Genomic DNA, 20,390 nt, shown 5'->3' with positions numbered 1-20,390 from the left:
GAAATGAGATTAGAGTTAGTAAATGACGACCAAATTTTTATTTTTTGGGTAACCTACCCTTTAAAATAGATAAAAGTATCTTGTAAACTCTGCCATGTGAAACTCCAAATATTTATATATTTCTGAACATTTCAAAGGGTGAATGTCAAGTTATGGGAAAAATGTTAAACTTTGCTTTGTGCTTTCTATTTCCCCCTTAAATACCCTTTACTGGATACCCAGTACCACAAAACTAAGTAATTTAAGCACATGTACATTTTTATTCTTTACATAAATGATAACGGTTTGTAACATTTTGGCTTTTTAAGTGGCTTTTTTAATTTATGAAAAGCTATAAAGCTTCTTTGGAAGACTAAACTGGGAAGACTTCTTACCATAGCTTTAAATTCATTCCATCTTATCCCAAAACAGGATGTGAGAATCTATTTCCTTCCTTCTCTATTGTGTCTCACGTATACACAACAAGAGACAAAGGGAAATTCTATGGTCAGCTTTGCCATTCATTTTTGGAGTAAACTGTGTTCTTACCAGCCTAAAGGTCCATGTATAAAGGAAGCAAAGAACAATGTTAAAACATGACAAGATAAACTTGAAATCTCATCTATTAATCTCAAATTTACAATATTGTTGTCCTCAAAACAGGCTTGGTCTGGGGATGAGAGAACAATAATACAAGGTCAGGTCCTACATTAGATGGCTTAATTAAGGGGCTTACTTGATCCCATATAAAACAAGTCAAATTTTAATGACTGAAAACTGATTTCACATTCACTGATGCTACAGGAGTTGTTTTTAAAGGAAACACACTGCACTACCTCACATTAACTTCCTTTCCACCTATTCAACAAAGGTGTTTTCATAATGCCTCGTAATGTTTCCCAGATTTTTATCAAAGACTTTCATCAACTTCATGGCCACAGACGGAAACACCTTAAGATGATGCGACTGCCAAGTGCTCATTTCCTATTTGGTTGTTATTACTGGTACAATCTTCATTGCCTCTAGGAATTTCCGACGAACTCCTTCCGAGGAGGCTGAGCCAGATTTACTTCTGTTTTTGCAGATGCAAACAAGCCTTTTTTGTTTACAAAAAACTTTGAGGCGGCTGAATTTCATGCACATTTTTATTGAACAGTCCTATAAAATACCTTTTCATAGTTGCAAGTGCATGCGTCATCTGCCAACAGTTTGGAAGTTAAATTATAAAAGCAAGGCTTTATTTTGTGTAGTGAATTACTTGGGCACTTAAGCAGTTGTTAAAAAAACATCGATGGAGTTTGTTTTTCGTAAATTTTTCGCAATAATAAACTGATATACAAAGCAGAATTAATAATAATAATTAATAATAATAATAATAATAATATGCAAATACACTTTTTGTCTATGGCACCTTTACAAAAAGAACAAATAAATCTAAACCTTGTATGACACTAACAGCTTTCATGCATTTTGAGTTTGACATTAGAGAACCACAAACCTATTTCACATGAACACCTAAACATGCTAAATCGGATTACTGGTGTACTTACAAACAAGTTTGTTTGAAAACATGATTCCTCATCATCATCCAATATTAATAGTAGATGCTGTGATTACAAAACCAGTTAAAGGCTTTAAGCTTTTCCAAGTGTTATAGCAAAGAATGGCGGTACATTTCCAGGATTTATCCACTAAGCACACTACAGATAAAAACAGGCCTTGGCAGCCAAGGTAATTCAATATCCTTAGTTAAATCTTATAAAACATGCATAGGCAGATGCTTTCCATAAATCACCTTTTTCTTTCTGTTTCTCTCTCTCTCTTTTTTGTTTTACAGAATATAGGTGCTTTATATATCATTTTTTGTTTGTTCGAAATATTTGAAGAGACAAAACACTCACAGAATTTCCAGCAAGCCACAATAATTCTTCCCCCACCCTGTCCAAATAAAACAAAAAACATGTATGCAAATGATAAAAGTAAATTCCAGTTTCGAACTCCAAAAAAATCCATATTCATCAAGCTAGCTTGCAATTATACAGAAAGTTGGATCCAAGCACACACACACCAAAGAAACCTGAGGTAAGCATAATCTGTACAAAACCATAAAACGTTCCATTTTTGGCATTATAACAATGTAGCAACACTCTTTTAAGACTGCCTAATTTACTCTAAAGCTAGTTTATAAGAGTAGCAAAAAAGGTATCAATAAATAGTCCTTACTTAGTTTGTACACCCTTTTTTTGTTAAAAACTTTTTTTACCTTCTGTCCATTTTTAGTGCTGTATTTTTGTAAACGTACATCAGTTAGTAAGTCACGCACACACACACACACACACACACACACACATGTTGGTGCAGCTATCATTATGAGGACTCTCCATAGACATAATGATTTTTATACTGTACAAACTACAGATTCTATCCCCTAACCCTACTCCTAAACCTAACCCTCACAAAAAACTTTCTGCATTTTATATTTTCAATAAAACATTGTTTAGCATGTTTTTTTAAGCGATTTGAATTATGGGGGCACTAGAAATGTCCTCATAAACCACATTTATAGTATAATACCCTTGTAATTACCAGTTTGTAACCTAAAAATGTTTCCCCGTAAACCACTTAAACCTGCCCACCCCCCCCCCCCCCCCACACACACACACACACAGAGAGAAACAAACACAATTTTTATATCCAGTAAGTAAAGGCCTTTTCACATATGATTTCTCAGTCACCTGCTATAATTCCCTACGCCAAAACCAAGATCATCCCCAAATCATTCAGAAACTAGTGAACCGGCAAGAACTTGTCATGGTTTCTACAAGCAAAAAAACAAAAAACAAAACAAAATGTATATATTTTTAAAGGCATATCCAAAGACTAGTGAGTGTCACTCTGAATTATGTTTGAAATGCTGCTCTCCTTCTTTCCTTTATCTCTCCTGTCCTTTTCCCTTTCTTCTTTCCTCTTACTCTACACTCCAAATCCTTCCTTTCCCTCCATCAGCTATGGCATGGAAAAAGAGAGGGAGGGGCTTAATCACTGCGATCATGCGACGAACATGCTGGAGCAATGCAGGATCACTGGATGTTGCCACTCCCGCTGCTAGCCTTGCCCTCGGTGCCGTTGGTCTCGGACGACAGCGCCTTATTGAGGGAGTTGAGGCTTGTGTCGCAGGGCACGTTGTCTCGGCGAGGGGGCATTCGCTCGTTGATGCGGTCCAGCCCTTTAGCCTCCTCAAAGCTGCTGATCTTGTGCTGGGGTGAAAAGCCTTTGATTGCTAGGGTAAGAAGGAGAAAGACGGTATAACAAGCAACTATTCAACAGGTATACACACTTAAGTGTGCAAGTTCACTGCTTGAAGTTCACAAACTAGAGTTTGTTTGCAATAATAAGTAAGCTTATATCACAAGGTTTGATACCACTTAAGCAAAGTTGCAATTCTCTTCCAAATTACCCTGCTGAAAAAGCATATTATAATAAATAAATAAATAAACTAGCGCAAGCTTTTTTGATGGTCTGAGCTGGTTTAAGCTGGTCTCTCAGTCTGACTAAGCTGATTTTCAGATAGTTTCCCAAGCTGGTGAACATCTGGTTTAGCTGGTCAGCCAACTGGTCTTCCAGCATGATCAGCTAACAAGTGTCCAAAACCTCTACAAAACCAGCAAACAGACACCACACTGGGAGACCAGCAAACCAGCTAAGGCTGGGTTAAGGTTTTTTCCCCAGCAGGGTTTCCAAGTATTAATTGAGAGGTGTGATAAAATAACTCATGAACCTCTAAATTAATAATTGGTAATATCTATCATTAAAAAAATGTTCCGGGTTCAATACAAGTTAAGCTCAATCAACAGCATCTTTGGCTTAATGTTGATTACCACAAAAATTAATTTCGTCTCGTCCCTCCTTTTCTTTAAAAAGAGCAAAAATTGAGGTTACAGTGAGGCACTTAAATTGTAATTGAATGCGGCCAGTGAAAGTGAATGGGGCCAATTTCTGGAGGGTTTAAAAGGCAGAAATCTCAAGCTTATAATTTGATAAAAGCACTTACATTAATTCTTCTGTTAAAACTTGTGTATTATTTGAGCTGTAAAGTTGTTTAAATCATCATTTTTACAGTGATTTTAGGGTTTGTTGACTACATAGTCATGGCAACAAAGTTGTAAAATTGGCAATAACTTTACACAGAAAATGTTAGTAAAAGATTTTATCACACTAAATGCATACATGCATAAAAAAGTGAGTATTTTAACATTCAAAAATTGGCCCCCTTCCACTTCCATTGTACACCAAACAAATGTCTCACTGTATCACATATTTTTGCTCTTTTAAGCATGTTTACATGCACACCAATATGCTGATAACGACCAAAAACCAGCTTGTTAGAAAAATATCTAACAACGCAAGAAAACAGAGTTTACACAAAACTTGAATTTCTTGGATTATTCTCTGCTATTGATGTCAAAACGAAAACTGGCACACACAACACTTGCGCACACTGGACAAGCCACCAAGAACGCAGGTAAAGGTGTTTACATGCAACGTGAAATCGAAGTAATGGGCAAAAATCTACATGTGCTGATCATTTTTGCTTAAACTGCTTATGATCTTATCCTAAAAAAAGGGCCAATGTTTAAGGCGTTTACATGGCCACACACATCTCACTTTTAAAGCATAACTACTGTAAGATCGTGCATGTAAACAAGCTCATTTATAAGTTATATCTATCACTGAGCATATTTACATACACACCAATATGCTGATAACTACCAACAATCTGCTTGTTCAAAACAAATCTTACAACCGTGTTTATATGAGATTTGAAATCATCGGATTATTCTTTGTTTTTAACGTTAAATCGTAGAAAGTCATGCACACAACACCTCCCGCAAAAAGTGTTTACATGCAACGGCAATTCGGGATAATTAGCAAAAATCTATTTGTGCCGATTTTTGTTTTTGTTTTGCTTAAACCGTTATATTATGTTATCCGTCGGCTTATACGTAAGCATAATCGTGTAAGATCGTGCATGTAAACCTGCTCATTATCACCGATATATATGTTTGAGGATAAGCAACATTTCTTGCACAGTACTTGATCTGACAAATCAAAATATCCACACTGGTCAACAATATGACTACTAGTGCAGTGCTGGGCTGTCTCAGTTCTGGAGGGCCTTGGAATGAAGTAGTGTTCCCTGCATCGCTTGTTTTTAAGTCAATGCGACACTAGAATGTTTTTTTAAGATACTGTGTGAAAACCTGAGCATTCTCTGGCTATCTAGAACAGAGCTTCCCACCACACTCCAAAACAAATGTACGAAGTACCAAGGAGGGTGTTGAAATGAAAAAAAGATATGTAAAAAATATAAGAGGAACAAACCATTTGAAGTGAAGTCTAGATAAAAGACAATACACACAATATGTAAACAAACTGAGAAGTTATCACATATACACTAACAAGAAACTTGTTGCTAAGCTAACCACATGTTACGCCTGTTAAAAACATGCAGCAAACTATTCAAGGAAGTACATAGATCAAATTTGTTTAGATAAGTGATGTGGAACTTTCTGGCTAAGACTGTGTAATGTATAATATTTGTGTTGCTGCATAATACAGGGCAGACACAGGTTATTAGCAGTGTTACAAAGAGAAACACAAGGACACAACACAGTGACAGAGTAACCACAAGGAGAAAGTAAATCATTAAAAGAAAAAAATGAACACAGTTGGCACCTCATCCTCTAGGAGAAATGTTTAAGAACAACCACAAAACACTAATGCTGTAAATAGCAGTTACAAACCTGCTATTTAGTGAGCAGCTGACATTGTTCTTGTGTAGGCCTCTTTTCACAAAGAAAACCCACAAATGTGTGAACATTTGGAAAATTTGTGCAAGAACAAAGGACAGCTACATTAGCTCATTGTTTTAAAGGGGTTCAGACAGTTTTAGGGTGATGAAAACACAATTTTGTAGTTGTTTCACAATGTTGCAGCTGACTGCACTAATGGAAATAATGAATAAGCTAAAATATTGTTTATGCACTTGGATGAATACAGTATAACTGTTTTAGCACAAAATACATTCTTTTTGTAAATTCTATACAGTAAAATTATTTGTTGGTACAGTTTTTATAAGTTTACACACCCTTTGCAGAATCTGTAAGATGTTTATAAAAAATGAGAAAGATCATAAACATTTTTTTTTGTGCTTTTTTATTTAGAACTGCCCCAGAAAAGCTGCACAACGGATATTAAAATATATTCCAAAACAATAACTAAAATTACACAAAGGATCCTGTTCAAAGGTTTAGATTCGCTTGGTTCTTGATATCAATCACTAATGACAGCATTTGTACTTAAAGGGATAGTTCACCCAAAAATGAACAATCTCTCATCATTTACACACCCTCATGCCATCCCAGATGTGTATGACCTTCTTTCTGAACTCAACTGAAGATTTTTAGAAGAATGTCTCAGCTCTGTAGGTCCATACGATGTAAGTGAATGGGTGCCAAAATTTTGAAGCTCCAAAATCCACATAAGGGCAAAATAAAAGTACTCCAGATGACTCTGGTGGTTAAATCCATATATTCTGAAGCGATCTGATAGGTGTGGGTGAGAAACTGATCAATATTTAAGTATTTTTTACTATAAATTATCCTTCCTGTTCAATTTCAATTTCCACTTTACTTTCTCTTTCTCCTACTGTTTTTGGTGATTCACATCCTTCTTGCATATCGCCCCCTACTGGGCAGGGAGAAGAAATTATGACAAAAAATTACTTAAATATTGATCTGTTACTCACCCACACCTATCATATCGTGTCTGAACAAATGGATTTAACCACTGGTGTTATATGGATTACTTTTATACTCCCTTTATGTGGATTTTATTGTTTCAAATTTTTGGCACCGTTCACTTGCATTGTATGGACCTACAGAGCTGAAATATTGTTCTAAAAATCTTCGTTTTTGTTCTGCAGAAGAAAGAAAGCCATACACATCTGGTATGAGGGTGAGTAAATGATGAAATAATTTCCATTTTTGGGTGAACTAACCCTTTAAGCCCTAATTTCTACTTTATGAAGTACTGGTTTGATAAATTCAGTTATTTTTATTTAGTCTTATGGAATATGTGTAATCTGTTATGTCAGATTGCATGATCACGGCAATGCTAAATAAAAAACAAAATAACATTTTTATGATCCCACTTATTTATCTTGCAAATTCTGCAAGAGCTATTAAAATGTGTGAGCAGTGCTGCATAGTACTTTGAAATACTGTGCATTCAATCTGATGCATTAAGCGTTGAAAGATATCAACAAAACCTGTGTTCTCAACAACAGCTTCTGTGTTTGTTTCCCTTTAAAACAATCATAGACTTTTTGTGTCAATCATAGATCTTTTCGGATCCTACATTTGTTCAGCACACTGACAGCACAGTTTCTTTGCCCAAACACCCAACACACTACACAAGCTACATTGACATGGATGAACCCAGTGGAACCCTTTATCTGTTGCACAGATGCAACAGAAAGAGGGGAAGGGGCCGTTGACCTATTTACCTTTATCTGCCTCTATAGCCTCAATAGTTGCTGAAGAGAAGAAGAGGGGGATTGCAAAATGCATGAGAGAGGTGAGCAGAACAGGTTACATTTGTCCAAGAACAAATCAGATGAGAAGCAAAATGAGCCCAAATGGACATACATCATTATTAAAACACTAGCCGAGACAGAGGGATATTAGAGGAATGATGGGTAATTTGATGAGGTTTCAGATGAGGCAAAGTGACACATAAAGAGTGAAGATTAGATTAGGAGTTTCACTATGAGCAATGGGTGTGGCACACAAAAAAGCAAAAAGTGTGTTTACTCATCACACAGACTGGAAATTAATGAGGTCAGAGTAAACAGACAGATCTGTAGAAGATAAGTGATTGTGTTTTACATTGCTTTGGTTTGTAAGCCTTATAATGTACCAAAACACACGAGCTAAGTTTTTAGAAAAGTCATCTTGGAATTCAGAAAAAGCAAAAACAAACATTAATACCATTTTCTACAAAAATAGTATTTAATGTCTCTTAAATTGTCAAAAGCTGTAACCATCAAGTAAAACTACTAAAATACTTGAATTCCTTATGCCTTGAATACATGTGAGTGTACACAATTGAATGAGTTATTTCAATATTTTGAAATATTTTTTTTTTTTTTTACAGATATCAACACGTTTTTGTAGGGTTACTACATTTGGCCTGAATACAACAAGCCTTTTCAAAAAATGTTAATTACTCAAATAATTATTATTAAAGGTGCTGTAAGCGATTTTTTCATGGAAAATTATGTAAAAATGTTCATACACTCTTAAAGATATTAACTAAGTGTCCTGAGATATCTCACCGGTCTCTGTGACAGCTGTAGACTTTGTAAACAGCAAACAAAAATGTGTCTGCGGATCGCAGACATTGACTATTTTCACATGTGAATCATTTTGCTTGTTCTCATAGTGTTGTATTTGAAGCGGATCATTGAGGCTATAATTTAAAATGTTTGTCAGTTGAGGGCGCTATTGTACCACTGTTGAATTTGACAGCCACAGGAACAAATAATGCTGCTCTTTTGCTCGGTTTTGGTCTGAAAATTATCTTTGGAGGGCGGGGTTTGGAATGAGGGTGCGTGGCTAATTCAACGGCTCAGTCACGTGAAAGCTTAAGAACTCTACAATCGCTTAAAGCACCTTTAAATAAATAGTATCAATAACACTTTAAAATGTAAGTTCTTCACTGCTTATATATTTTTTATAATAATAAAAGATTATGCCAAACTACCTATGTCAACATTTCATTTTTCAAGAATTGAGCCTTTTACTGACAGAAAATGTTGTTTTTCTTTTTTACTCTTTTCGTACAGTTACACCACCTCAACATTTTTTATTTTAAGCCCATGAAAAATATCAAAATGACTTTTAATTTGAAATCAGAAACAAGTTCTTTACAGACAAGATGGATTCAATTCAGGTTTTTTGTATAAATTGCATTTTTTATGTATTTTAGACTAACTTACAGACCCAACAAAAAAAAATGAGCGTCACATCATTGACCACTAAATCAAAGAGAACATGTGACATGAAGATGGGTTGAGTACAGCTATACGAGTTCAGTAGGGGTTTTATAGTGACCCATAAAATAATTAATTTTTTTTCTTGCATCTCTTTTTGGAACAAATAATTTTTTCCAGAGATTTTCCAGACTTCTTTCCAAGATATGCCTGCCATCCTTATTTTGTGTATGATTATTTTCAACTTACCACAATCCACCTTCAACGTACGGCAATTATTACAAGTAGTCATATAAAACAGGATAATAATACATGTGTAAACTATAAGAATATACTATAAAGAGTACAGAACAGCCACACACACACAAACACACACACAATTTAAAGCTAAAAGCTAAAAGACATCAGCAGTGATGGAGAGCGCAACATTGCAGTAGAATCACACTGATGTCCGTGCAGACATAAGGGCGGGGCATCTGCTGTGATTCCACCAATGCTGTAGCAGAACATCGCTGACATCACTCTGCCTCTGGCATGTTCGCAACGCAGCACGCCACATACAAAATGGCCACTCCGTATTACGTTTACGTAATTCGCAAATGACAAAGGCAACAGCTTTAAGTTGAAAAACTGAAGCTACACTTAAAAGAATAAAACAAAAGCACTAAAATTACATGATCTCCCTTTTGATCAGATTAATGGATGCGAGAACATGCCAGTAAGACGAGAGCAAGTGATTTCTGCCTTGGTTTGTGAATGACAAGCTAAAGATCAATTATTCAATTATCCTCAATGTCATTCACAGCTTGTCAGCTCTGTGTATATTGTGTAAAGAGGCATGATTTCACTGATATAAGGTACGCCTAAATGAAAGATCACTTCACAATGTGCTAAAATGACTTTTCTATTCATGCCTCTTTTTCTGAAGGTGTGAAAACAGCATCTAAAAAAATGTATGTATTTTGTGTTTTAGGAACATTCTTCTCTTTCTGTTGTCAAATTCAATATGCCCAGCATCATGATACTGCCATTATATGTAAAACTGGATAATGGTAACCTTAAAGACCCCATGAGGTGAGGTTTGTGGCTTTGAAGCCATTTATATGCTGGTGTACTCCTAATAATTGACAAAATTAACTTTTAGCAGATATGCACACAGTCTTTGTTGTCCATGTAAATGGACCAAAAATATTGATGACTGATCTTGTTCGCAGAGGCGTATAGAAATGTTTGTGCAATAAAATGTTTGCTAGAGTTTTGTCCCTTCCCTCTAATTCCACCTGCCACCAGCTAGACATAGCAAATCACAGTTTTGCTGTGTTGTGGCATAAACTAAAAGTGACTGGCAATAAAAAGAAAGATAAGAATTTGAATATGTCCCCTCCCCAACTTCCTGTTTTAATCCACTTTTTCATGGGGTCTTTTGTTTTTATATGAATCTTTTGTTTCATATTAAAGCCATCAATAAATCTAAATGCACTAATTGTCTCTTACATCCATTATAGCTTCGCTGCATAGTTTTCAGCATTCTTGTCAGCCGAAATCATGTTTTGTATACATTTCAATCTGGACACAGTGAATCTGAGGTGAAAATATACAGAGAACATGTTCCTTCAATCATGACTGGACATTGAACAAAAACATTTGAGTACTCGCTTGGGGCTCCTCTGAATAAGCATGGTGCCATAGAGTGAAACTCTATGCATCTTTAGAACAAATGATCTGAATTATACTTGCACAACTGATTATACCTTCAGTTTCTAGGGAGACAGGAGAATGAAAAAGAGACAATATTTGAAAAAAGATAGGAAAGACAGAAAGAGAGAGAGAGAGAGAGAGAGAGAGAGAGAGAGAGAGAGAGAGAGATAAAAGCCAAGGGAAGGGAAGCAAAGAGGAAAGAATATTTCAGTTTCATAACACAACCACCAGGGGGTGCAGAGTGCATACATTAAGAAAATATCAAACAATATCAAATCTACAGTACGTGTTCCCATATGTGTGTGTAATAGAGTAGACTTGGATCTAAATGTGAGGATACTAGCTTATATCTGGAGATATGATGTAATGTATCAGAGGACAAATTTATAGGCTTTGATGTGGAAAGAAAGTTTAAAGTAAAAGTGTTGTGCTACAGAATACTTTAAAATCCATGACCACAGAAGTTTGAGTGTGTGTGCATGTAGGTGTGTCTTACCATTCTGTAGTTTTTCCTTGCCTCCAGACAGAACTCCGCTGGGCAGCATGCCGGTTGGAGTGAGACCCTTCAGAGTCAAAACGCTCTCACTCTCCTCCCTATAACAGAGCCATGACGTTATATGCATATATAAACACTGAGAAATAAAAACATGTACACACTCTCACACGTGCACAGACACATAAAGTGGAATTCAAAAGTCTGAGTCCAACTAAGAAATTGATTTATTGTGAATTTTTCTACTTTAATACAGTTTTTAACAAAAACATTTCAATAACAATTTATCTGAAAAGTTTAATTGAAAAATGTATATGAATTCCCCCTTTTGCTATAATGACAGCATGCACACAAGCTGGCATGTAGACACCACAAGTTTATGTAAAACCTAATGATACATGTTATCCCAGCATGTGTGCTTCAAAAGCCCTATTCGGATGGGACAAGTTTTCTAAACGATGTTTGAGTTACAATTATTGTCAAACAACTTCTGTGATTTCATGTACTGATTCGCAAGGGACTGAGATCTCCGTGTTTATTACGGAGGTGTCTGTTTTCTAGATGTGGGCGTTACAGAAGTTAAAACACATCAATTTAGGTGTTAAATTAATTAATCTTTTAAACGTTATCTGTTTAAATTTAAAATTACTATTCATTTAAAAAAAAAAAAATCAAATAACCAATTATTTAATTTATTGATTTAATTTTTATTTATGAATTATGCATTATAAATTAAAAAGCCTATTAAAATAAACTTCACATGAGTTTATAGAAGTGGCTGCTTATAATAAACCCATTGAAATAAACAAGACTTCATCAGTGAATTATATAATTATAACATTATGTAATTGATCAGAGAAATTAAGATGAGTTTCTATCCTGGTGCTGATTTTACAGTGGCCTATCTGGGCAATTTTTGCAATTTGGCTCTCCTAGTTGATTTCATTTTCTTATTTTTTACATCTATATTTAAAGGCGTGCTGCAGGCAGAAGATTGGCGTGCATTTGAACGATCTGAATGGTAGTTCATGCAGGTCAAAAAAATGAAAATTCAATATCAGCAATCAGTCATTCGCATTCGGATGGGATTCGATTTCTCAGAGGACCCTTGAGTTAGCCGAAAAACAGTAGGTAATTTGCTCTGTCATTTTTTACAGAGGTTATGAGAGAAAAACACAGACTTGTCAGATTCGGACGGGATTAAAATCACAAAGCAGGTCTGTGAAACACGAATTTCCCTGACCTCAGGGAAAACTAGCCCAGTCCAAATAGGGCAAAAGGAAGCAAGGAAATATGATCTTTCATACAAAGGAGTTAACATGAGCCCTATTCGGACGGGATTAGTTTTCACAGAGGATGTTAGGGAAATTTGTGTTTAACAGATGTACTTTGTGATTTAATCCCGTCTGAATCTAACAAGTCTGTTTTATTCACACAACGTCTGTAAAAACTTCAGAGCAAATTACCTACTGTTTTTCATTTTACATCAAAATCATAAAACTGTGCATTTCTAGTTTAAAAAATGATTTTAAATCCCAGATTTTTAATATGGACTCAAAACCTTTGAATTCCACTGTCTACACACAAAGTCATCTTACCGCAGAACCGAGAAAACTCGAGCCATCTTTCCAATGGCACGGATCTTATTTCGGATCACCTCCTTACGTGCAGAAGCTGTGGCTCCTGTGTAACACACACATGTGCACATAAATTTGGGCGTCAGTGTTACATCATAGCAAACAAATAAAAACAACCACTACAAACATGTCTGATGAGCCACTTCATTAAAATCGCAACCAGCCAATTCATCTCCAAACCTTACAAATTCAAACCTTCACCAGCTATAATTACATTCTGACTATAATGGCCAAAAAGACAAATGACTACATTGGCCGAACACTTACTAGGAGCATAATTACCCAGACTGTTGACTGTTAGGGAAGCTCAGCTGGACAGGACTTGCTGTCTCAGCACACTAAGGGCAAATCAATACAGAAGTACCTCACAGTGGCCCACGCCTCCAGTCCTCAGGATTGAAATGCATACTAAGCATTCATTTAGCCTGTTATTGATCCTTACAGCCATGGATATGGTGAAGTTAATCACAGTAGAATGTTAAACAAATGCTCAAGAGAAGAACCTTGTTGGTTTTAATTAAAGGAATATTCTGGGTTCAATACAAGTTAAGCTCAATCGACAGCCAACAACAAAAAAACCACCAACAACAATTCAATAATAAAATGAATGTTATCTTAGTATGAGTGTTTGACCAGATGTTAGATTTGTTTAAGCTCTGGCGATCCATTGACCACAAGAAGAATTTGGACACTTAACCAACAAGTTCCACGGTCATTTAACCACATGTGTAGTTCATCACATTAACTATGCACATGTTCCACTAAGTGACAATCAGAGTGTCCAAACACTTTTTGTTTTAATTTTTAACAGCAAATCTACTGTTTTATCATTTTAAACCTAATAAACAATTGTGTGTGTGTGTGTGTGAAATGTTCTGTTTTTTTTTTTTAACTGACACTTGGCTTGACACTTTGTAATCTAATTCAATAGCATTCACATATTTAAGGTGTGGCTGAAGTGACCAAATACTTTTTGGGGTCACTGTATTTATACAGAGACAGAAAACATGAATAAATGGCTAAATACTGGAGGGGAGGATGATAATGTATAAAGAACTGATATGAGAAACAGAATTAAAATGATGTACGAAGAATGAAGGCATTTCTGAGGTCTGCCTATACTAATGTGGCTTCCTCATGCACTCAGCAAAGCAAAGTAAAGGGATAGTTCACCCAAAAATTCAAATTCTCTCATCATTTACAGATGATAACTCTCTTCATGCCATCCCAGATGTGTTTGACTTTCTTTCTTCTGCAGAACACAAAGATTTTTAGAAGAATATTTCAGATCTGTTGGTCCATACAGTACTGGTGAATGGGAACCAAAGTTTTGAAACTCCAAAAGACAGCATAAAAGTAATCCATACGACTCCAGTGTATAAATCCATATCTTCAGAAGTGATATAAGTTTGGGTGAGAAACAGATCAATCTCCACTTTCACTTTCTTCTTCTTTTGTTTTTGATGTTCAAGTTCTTCGTTCATATCGCCACCGACTGGGTAAGGAGGACAACTTATAGTAAAAAGGACTTAAATATTTATCTGTTTCTGACCCACACCTATCATATAGTTTCTGAACATATAGATTAAACCACTGGAGTCATATGGATTACTTTTATTCTGCCTTAATGTGGTTTTTGGAACTTCAACATTTTGGTACCCACTTACTTGCATTGTATGGTCCTACAGAGCTTAAATATACTTTTAAAAATCTTCATTTGTGTTAAGCAGAAGAAAGAAAATCATACACATCTGGGATGGCATGAGGGTGAGTAAATGATAAAGAATTTTAATTTTCAACTATCCCTTTAACAACTGAAATACTGAGTACTTTGAAAAATGTGTTTTCAAACAGTGCAAGCAATTCACACACAAATAAAACTTTTAATATCAAAAATGTTTTATATTCCAGTGACCAGGGTGCATTTAACATCATAATTATCATAAACAACATAATTATTATATAAATACATATATTATAGGTAGGTTAATTAGTCAATATTTGGTTAGCTCACTCAACCCATCAGGACAAGGTACAAGCAAGAGGCATGGCTGCACACCGCATTGGATTGTGTGAGGCTGTACCTTTCTTGGGCCCATATATTAGCTGTCCTTCTCAAGAAACACCCCAGAAGAAACAGAAACAGAACAGAAGAATGATCAGTGGATGGCTGAGGAATGACAGAAGCAGGGGGAGTGAGAGAGAGAGAGAGAAAGAGTAGTGGCAAAAACCACACCCATCAAACAAAGAAAAGAGAGGAAATGCTTTACAGAACTCTGAAAAAAGAAAAAGACCATTAGATAAAGCAACAGAAACAATCTTTGAGAAGAAAAGGATATAGAGGGTAATAAATGAGAAAAAAAAGAGTGAGTAATGAGAGAATGAATGAGAAAATAAATGAACATATAAACATAGAGAATGTAAAAAAGGTTTTAACATTATGGCTTTTAAAATAACTGTCAGACAGAATGAGATAGAGTGAAGTTAAATGAAAGAAGCCTCAGTATATTATGAGATGTTAGTGTTTATCAGCATGAGCTCAGCCAAAGCATGGCTCCTTGAAAATTATTTGTCACATGCTCATCAGGAATGGTAAATGTTTTTGTTTTTTTTGTCCTGCAAGCAACCATGTTACATACATTGTATGTGTGAGATAATAATAATAAAATTATATATATATATATATATACACACACACACATATACAGTGCATCCGGAAAGTATTCACAGCGCTTCACTTTTTCCACATTTTGTTATGTTACAGCCTTATCCCAAAATGGATTAAATTCATTATTTTCCTCAAAATTCTACAAACAATACCCCATAATGACAATGTGAAAGAAGTTTGTTTGAAATCTTTGCAAATTTATTAAAAATAAAAAAACGGAAAATAAAAGAAAAAAAAAATGTACATAAGTATTCACAGCCTTTGCTCAATACTTTGTTGAAGCACCTTTGGCACCAATTACAGCCTCAAGTCTTTTTGAGTATGATGCTACAAGCTTGGCACACCTATTTTTGGGCAGTTTCTCCCATTCTTCTTTGCAGGACCTCTCAAGCTCCATCAGGTTGGATGGGGAGCGTCGGTGCACAGCCATTTTCAGATCTCTCCAGAGATGTTCAATCGGGTTCAAGTCTGGGCTCTGGCTGGGCCACTCAAGGACATTCACAGAGTTGTCCCGGAGCCACTCCTTTGTTATCTTGGCTGTGTGCTTAGGGTCGTTGTCCTGTTGGAAGATGAACCTTCACCCCAGTCTGAGGTCCAGAGCGCTCTGGAGCAGGTTTTCATCAAGGATGTCTTTGTACATTGCTGCAATCATCTTTCCCACGATCCTGACTAGTCTCCCAGTTCCTGCTGCTGAAAAACATCCCCACAGCATGATGCTGCCACCACCATGCTTCACTGTAGGGATGGTATTGGCCAGGTGATGAGCGGTGCCTGGTTTCCTCCAGACATGATGCTTGCCATTCAGGCCAAAGAGTTCAATCTTTGTTTCATCAGACCAGAGAATTTTGTTTCTCATGGTCTGAGAGTCCTTCAGGTGCCTTTTGGCAAACTCCAGGCAGGCTGTCTTGTGCCTTTTACCGAGGAGTGGCTTCCGTCTGGCCACTCTACCATACAGGCCTGATTGGTGGAGTGCTGCAGAGATGGTTGTTCTTCTGGAAGTTCCTCTCTCTCCACAGAGAAACGCTGGAGCTCTGTCAGAGTGACCATCGGGTTCTTGGTCACCTCCCTGACTAAGGCCCTTCTCCCCTGATCGCTCAGTTTGGCCGGGCGGCCAGCTCTAGGAAGAGTCCTGGTGGTTCCAAACTACTTCCATTTACAGATGATGGAGGCCACTGTGCTCATTGGGACCTTCAATGCTGCAGAAATGTTTCTGTACCCTTCCCCAGATCTGTGCCTCGATACAATCCTGTCTCGGAGGTCTGCAGACAATTCCTTGGACTTCATGGCTTGGTTTGTGCTCTGACATGCACTGTTAACTGTGGGACCTTATATAGACAGGTGTGTGCCTTTCCAAATCATGTCCAATCAACTGAATTTACCACAGGTGGACTCCAATCAAGTTGTAGAAACATCTCAAGGACAATCAGTGGAAACAGGATGCACCTGAGCTCAATTTTGAGTGTCATGGCAAAGGCTGTGAATACTTATGTACATGTGATTTTTTTTCGTTTTTTATTTTTAATACATTTGCAAAGATTTCAAACAAACTTCTTTCACGTTGTCATTATGGGGTATTGTTTGTAGAATTTTGAGGAAAATAATGAATTTAATCCATTTTGGAATAAGGCTGTAACATAACAAAATGTGGAAAAAGTGAAGCGCTGTGAATACTTTCTGGATGCACTGTGTATATATATATATATATACACACACACACACACACACACACACACACACACACACACACACACACACACACACACACACACACACACACACAGGCAGCCAAAAGTTTGGAATAATGTACAGATTTTGCTATTTCGGAAGGAAACTGGTACTTTAATTCACCAAAGTGGCATTCAACTAATCACAAAGTATAGTCAGGACATTACTGACTTACTATTTGAAAAAAAGTCATTTTTGATAAAATCTAGACAGGCCCCATTTCCAGCAGCCATCACTCCAACACCTTATCCTTGAGTAATCATGCTAAATTGCTAATTTGGTAAATTCCTAAAATCACTTGCCATTATATCAAAAAATGCTGAAAGCTATTTGGTTCGTTAAATGAAGCTTAACATTGTCTTTGTGTTTGTTTTTGAGTTGCCACAGTATGCAATAGACTGGCAAGTCTTAAGGTCAATATTAGGTCAAAAAATTTGGCAAATTTGGCAAAAAAAAAAAGAAACAGCTTTCTCTAGAAACTCATCAGTCAATCATTGTTTTGAGGAATGAGGCTATACAATGCTTTAAATTGCCAAAAAACTGAAGATTTCATACAAAGGTGTACACTTTGGTGAATAAAAGTAACATTTTTTTTTCCAAATGAGCAAATCTGTACATTATTCCAAAGTTTCGGCCACCAGTGTGTGTATATATATATATATATATATATATATATATATATATATATATATATATATATACATATACACACACACACACACACACACAGTTTATATACATTATATATAACCCTAATTCCAAAAAAGTTGGGATAGTATGAAAAATACAAAAAAAAAGTAGTGATTTGTAAATTATATTCACCCTTTGCTTAATTGAAAGCATTACAACTACACATTATATGATGTTTTACCTTGTGGATTTCATAGTTTTTTTTTAATGTATAGTAATTTCAAATCAGATGATTGCAATACGCTCCAAAAAAGTTGAGAAAAGGCAATTTAAGACTAATACAAATTTGACGAGTTAAAATAACAAGGCAATGTGAAACAGGAGATGTTAAACGGGTGAGGCAATCATGTCATAGTATATAAGGACCCTCCAAAAACAGTCTAGTCCTTCAGAAGAATCAGAATCAGAATGAGCTTTATTGCCAAGTGTTTTCACGTACACAAGTAATTTTTTTTGGTGATAGGAGAAACAAGGGCACACAGAATATTACAGTGAGACAGAATATAAAACAAAGAGTATAAATAGACATACAAATAATAGGACATATAATGGAATGGCGCATGTACATGTGCAAGTGGTAATGTGTGTGCAGGGGGATTTCTCCTGAAGTCCACTATCATCTCCACTGTTTTGAGCGTGTTCAGCTCAAGGTTGTTGTGACCGCACCAGGCAGCCAGCTGTTCAACCTCCAGTCTGTATGCAGACTCGTCACCCTCGTGGATGAGGCCAATGACCATGGTGTCGTTTGCAAACTTCAGGAACCTTTGCAGTGCAGTCATTCGTGTACAGGGAGAAGAGCAGTGGAGAGAGAATGCATCCCTGAGGAGCACCAGTGCTAATAGTGTGGGTCCCAGATGTGAGTTTCCCCAGTCTCACTAGCTGCTGCCTATCTGTCAGAAAACTGGTGATCCATCAACAGATTGAGGAGGGCATGAAGAGCTGGGTCAGTTTGGTTGAGAGAAGATCAGGCATGATGGTATTGAAGGCTGAACTGAAGTCCACAAATAGGATCCTTGAATAAGTCCCAGGTCTGTCAAGGTGTTACAGGATATAATGCAGTCCCATATTGACAGCATCATCCACAGACCTGTTTGCCCGTTAGGCAAACTTAAGGGGGTCCAGCAGGGGTCAAGTGATGTCCTTCAGGTAGGCCAAAAGCAGTCTCTCCAACGACTTTATGACCACAGACGTGAGAGCAACAGGTCTGTAGTCATTAAGTCCTATGGTTCCAGGAGGTGTTGGTGTGTGTGTGAAGATCAGAATGAGGGATGGGTGTGAGACTGGGCATTTCAAACCTGCAGTAAAACACATTCAGTTCATCAGCCATTAGTTGACTCTCTACAGAGCGAGAGCAAGGTGCATTGTACTTGGTGATGCTTTTCAGGCCTTTCCACACAGATGCAGGTTCGTTGGCTGAAAACTGTTTTTTCAGCTTTTCAGAGTATCTTCTTTTAGCCACTCTGATTTCCTTAGTAAGTGTGTTCCTGGCCTGGTTGTATAATATTTTACAATATTTATTATATTTTCAGGAGCAAGGATCATTCAAGACTTGTCAATTTGCCAACAGGTGCTTCAGCAAATAATCCAGCACTTTGAGAACAATGTTCCCCAAACACAAACTGGAAGGATTTTGGGCATTTCACCCTCGTTAAAAGATTCAAGAAATCTGGACAAATCTTGGTGCGTAAAGGGCAAGATGAAAACCACTTCTGAATGCACGTGATCTCTGATCCCTCAGACATCACTTTCATAAAAAACATTCATCTGTAATAGATATCATGACCATGGGCTTGGGATTACTTTAGTAAACCTTTAATAGTCAATACCATTTGCCGCTGCATCCACAGATGCAAGTTAATACTTTACTTTGCATAGCAGAAGCCCTACATCAACACTGTCCAGAAGCGCTGCCGACTTCTCTGGGCTCGGTCTCATCTTAGATGGAAAGTAGAACAGTGGAACTGTGTTTTTTGGTCAGATGAGTCAACATTTCAAATTTTCTGAAAAACACAGCCGTTGTGTTATCTGGGCCAAAGAGGAAAAGGACCATCAAAGCTGTTATTAGTGTCAGGTCCAAAAGCCAGTGTCTATATGGGCCAGGGGTGTGTCAGTACCTATGGCATGGGTAACTTGCACATCTGTGAGAATACCATGAATGCAGACAGATATGTAAAAATTTTTGCGCAACATACACTGCCATCCAGCACCGTGTTTTCCAGGGACGTCCCTACATTTTCCAGCAGGAAAACTTCAAACCACATACTGCCCAGATTACAAGTGCATGGCTGCGTAAGCAGAGTGTGGGTGCTAGATTGGCCTGCCTGCAGTACTGACCATCTCCAATTGAGAATGTGTGGTGCATTATGAAACGCTTAACTTGAAAGAAGGAGGTCAAAAACAGCAATGCTCATGGAGGGGTGGAACATCAGTGAGACTTGACCAAGA

General features: G+C 36.8%; 1 protein-coding gene across 5 annotated transcripts in view; it reads right to left on the bottom strand.

Moving 5' to 3' along the window:
• Positions 1-1,106: 1,106 nt before the first annotated feature.
• The window catches only part of LOC127434567 (protein phosphatase 3 catalytic subunit alpha-like), a 150,640-nt gene continuing 131,356 nt past the window's right edge, over positions 1,107-20,390 (bottom strand). For 2 of the 5 annotated variants that reach the window (XM_051687421.1, XM_051687505.1), the window contains 5 exons: positions 14,947-14,973; positions 12,824-12,908; positions 11,229-11,326; positions 7,547-7,576; positions 1,107-3,259 (listed from right to left, as the gene is read on the bottom strand). In XM_051687421.1, coding sequence (XP_051543381.1) covers positions 3,060-3,259; positions 7,547-7,576; positions 11,229-11,326; positions 12,824-12,908; positions 14,947-14,973 — 440 coding nt within the window. In that variant the 3' untranslated portion in view covers positions 1,107-3,059. The remainder of the gene's footprint in view (positions 3,260-7,546; positions 7,577-11,228; positions 11,327-12,823; positions 12,909-14,946; positions 14,974-20,390) is intronic. The other 3 variants (XM_051687583.1, XM_051687642.1, XM_051687721.1) reach the window with 3 other exon arrangements.

This window comes from Myxocyprinus asiaticus, chromosome 1 (genome assembly GCF_019703515.2).
Source record: "Myxocyprinus asiaticus isolate MX2 ecotype Aquarium Trade chromosome 1, UBuf_Myxa_2, whole genome shotgun sequence".
NCBI lineage: Eukaryota > Metazoa > Chordata > Actinopteri > Cypriniformes > Catostomidae > Myxocyprinus > Myxocyprinus asiaticus.
Note: the sequence above shows the minus strand (reverse complement) of the source record. Positions and strands in the feature narration are given on the sequence as shown.